Source organism: Penaeus japonicus, unplaced genomic scaffold, assembly GCF_977035675.1.
Source record: "Penaeus japonicus unplaced genomic scaffold, GWHDUDI00000001_assembly GWHDUDI00000021, whole genome shotgun sequence".
In the NCBI taxonomy this organism is placed as follows: Eukaryota; Metazoa; Arthropoda; class Malacostraca; order Decapoda; family Penaeidae; genus Penaeus; species Penaeus japonicus.
The window spans coordinates 24,201,536-24,204,035 of record NW_028234423.1 but is presented as its reverse complement, the minus strand read 5'-3'; the positions used below and the strand labels follow the sequence as shown (position 1 = coordinate 24,204,035).

The 2,500-nt window shown below is 49.8% G+C and overlaps 1 protein-coding gene across 1 annotated transcript in view; it reads left to right on the top strand.

Annotated features, from left to right (window-relative positions):
* The first annotated feature begins 1,499 nt into the window (after nt 1–1,499).
* Nucleotides 1,500–2,500, top strand: part of LOC147469521 (uncharacterized) — a 1,816-nt gene continuing 815 nt past the window's right edge. The window contains exons 1-3 of the mRNA XM_086549103.1: nt 1,500–1,587; nt 1,814–2,119; nt 2,284–2,500. The exon at nt 2,284–2,500 is cut by the window's right edge and continues 548 nt beyond it. Of these exons, the coding sequence (XP_086405229.1) occupies nt 1,500–1,587; nt 1,814–2,119; nt 2,284–2,500 (611 nt within the window). The remainder of the gene's footprint in view (nt 1,588–1,813; nt 2,120–2,283) is intronic.

Below are 2,500 nucleotides of genomic sequence, written 5' to 3'. Positions count from 1 at the left end.
TTCACTTCTTGCTTCATGTGGCATGCATGAGCTTACAAAGATGACTTGCAACGATATGATACAAAGGAGGTCATACTTCCAGAATACATTTATGTATATATATCTGAATACCTAAGCGGAACGTCATATAGACATCCTCCAGCCCCATCTTGAATTCCCTATCATAAATGGCCATGTGCGGCTTTCCAAGCGCGGCGCCTTCTCGTATCATCACCTCCCAGCCTAACACAGGCCCAGCCTACACACTCACCTCCCTCTCTTGGCACAAAAGAAGGGTGTAGATCTGAGGTGTATATAAGAACCCGCACAGCCTCGATTGGCACCGCATTCTCGCTCGTTGGCACTGCGTGAACCAAGAGCCATTCCTCGACCATGGTGAGAGATTTCGGACTTAGATTTAGGAAATTGTGACGTGCGTTTTGCTTGAAGTCACGGTTGCTTCTGTACGCGTCATGATCGCTTAATGTTAACATTATGAAAGTATGTTCAGTCTGTGACTTATAGTTTCTTCATTTGGGTGTTTCATTATTGGGGTTGGGCATATAGGCCTCCGTATCGGATGTATGAAGAATACGCAGCATAGAAAATCCTTAGGTAGCGGCTACAAAAACAAAAAATAATAATAAAAAAAAGGAATTTCCACTTCACATATCAATTTTATGCAGAATAATGAATAGCATCTATATCCCAGGGAGAGAGAGAGAGAGAACCAATCACCCAGGGAGAGAGAGAGAGAGAGAAACGAGAGAGCCGAGAGTGAGAGAGAGAGAGAGATAGATAGGATGGATGATTGGATGGATGGATGGAGGGTGGAGAGAGAGTGTGAGAGAGAGGGTCAATGAGGAAATGTTCATTTTCCTTAGCTCTGTCCCCTTGCGTTTCTTGCAGCACCGCTCCACCCTGAGCCTCCTGGCCTCGGCTCTCCTGATCGCCTCTGTGTCCGGAGGCAACTACGGCGGCGGCGGCGGCGGAGGAGGAGGAGGCAAACATGGAGGTGAGTGTGCGCCGCTCCTGGCTTTCCTCCGTTCCATTCTTCTGCATTTCTCTTCTGAACTTTCTTTCCCTCTTTCTCTGTTTATTTATTCTTTCACTTCTTGCTTCATGTGGCATGCATGAGCTTACAAAGATGACTTGCAACGATATTGAGTTACAAGGAGGGGACGATCTTCATTTTTTTTTTTTTTTTTTTTTTCTAATAACTAGCAATGTCTTACGACAATAAATATTTTCAGAATCGTATTCAGAATATTGTAACTGCTGACAGCTATCTGTTGGAAATCTAATGGAATCCTTTTAACCCAATTTCGAATACCTTTCTGAAAGAGGGAATCAAAAAAGCCTCCCAGTGCCTATGGTTTGCTGTGATCAGCTGATTTACGAAGGAATTGCCAACCGTTGAAGAAGTGCGTTTTTTCTCATATGTTGGTATCTCTGAGTAAACGACACGTAACTTGTTCGCACTTGTTGAGGCAAACCCATGCCGCTGACGTCAGCCGGGGATGCCCACGCCCCGCGACCCAGAATATGATTGGCTGACAGACAGATACGAGAGGAAGAAAAGGCTAAATGTCTCACGACTTTCTCCTTGCAGGTGGAGGTGGCGGAGGAGGAGGAGGAGGATATGGTGGAGGAGGTGGAGGTGGAGGAGGAGGATACGGAGGTGAGTATCCGCTTTCTTCACTTTTCAGTCTCTTGTAAATCTTATGAATAAAGAATATGGATAAGAAACATGATACTCAAATGATTGTGAATATTATAATGATAATGTTAATGCACTCTATATGTATGAATATTCGTGTCTCACTTTTTGAAGGTGGAGGAAGCACGGGAGGTTATGGAGGTGGAGTGAGTGGAGGCGGAATCGGAGGGGGAAGTGGAGGCAGTGGATACGGAGGTGGAATCGGAGGGGGAAGTGGAGGCAGCGGATACGGAGGCGGAGTTAGTGGAGGCAGCGGATACGGAGGAGGAATCGGAGGGGGAAGTGGAGGCAGCGGATACGGAGGCGGAGTTAGTGGAGGCAGCGGATACGGAGGAGGAATCGGAGGGGGAAGTGGAGGCAGCGGATACGGAGGCGGAGTTAGTGAGGCAAGAGGCAGCAGCAGGATCTGCGGACCCCAGGGTATCCCTGCGGATACGGAGGAGGAATCGGAGGGGGAAGTGGAGGCAGCGGATACGGAGGGGGAAGTGGAGGCAGCGGATACGGAGGAGGAATCGGAGGGGGAAGTGGAGGCAGCGGATACGGAGGGGGAAGTGGAGGCAGCGGATACGGAGGGGGAAGTGGAGGCAGCGGATACGGAGGGGGAAGTGGAGGCAGCGGATACGGAGGGGGAAGTGGAGGCAGCGGATACGGAGGGGGAAGTGGAGGCAGCGGATACGGAGGGGGAAGTGGAGGCAGCGGATACGGAGGAGGAAGTGGAGGCAGCGGATACGGAGGCGGTGTTAGTGGAGGCAGTGGATACGGAGGAGGAAGTGGAGGCAGCGGATATGGTGGAGGAAGTGG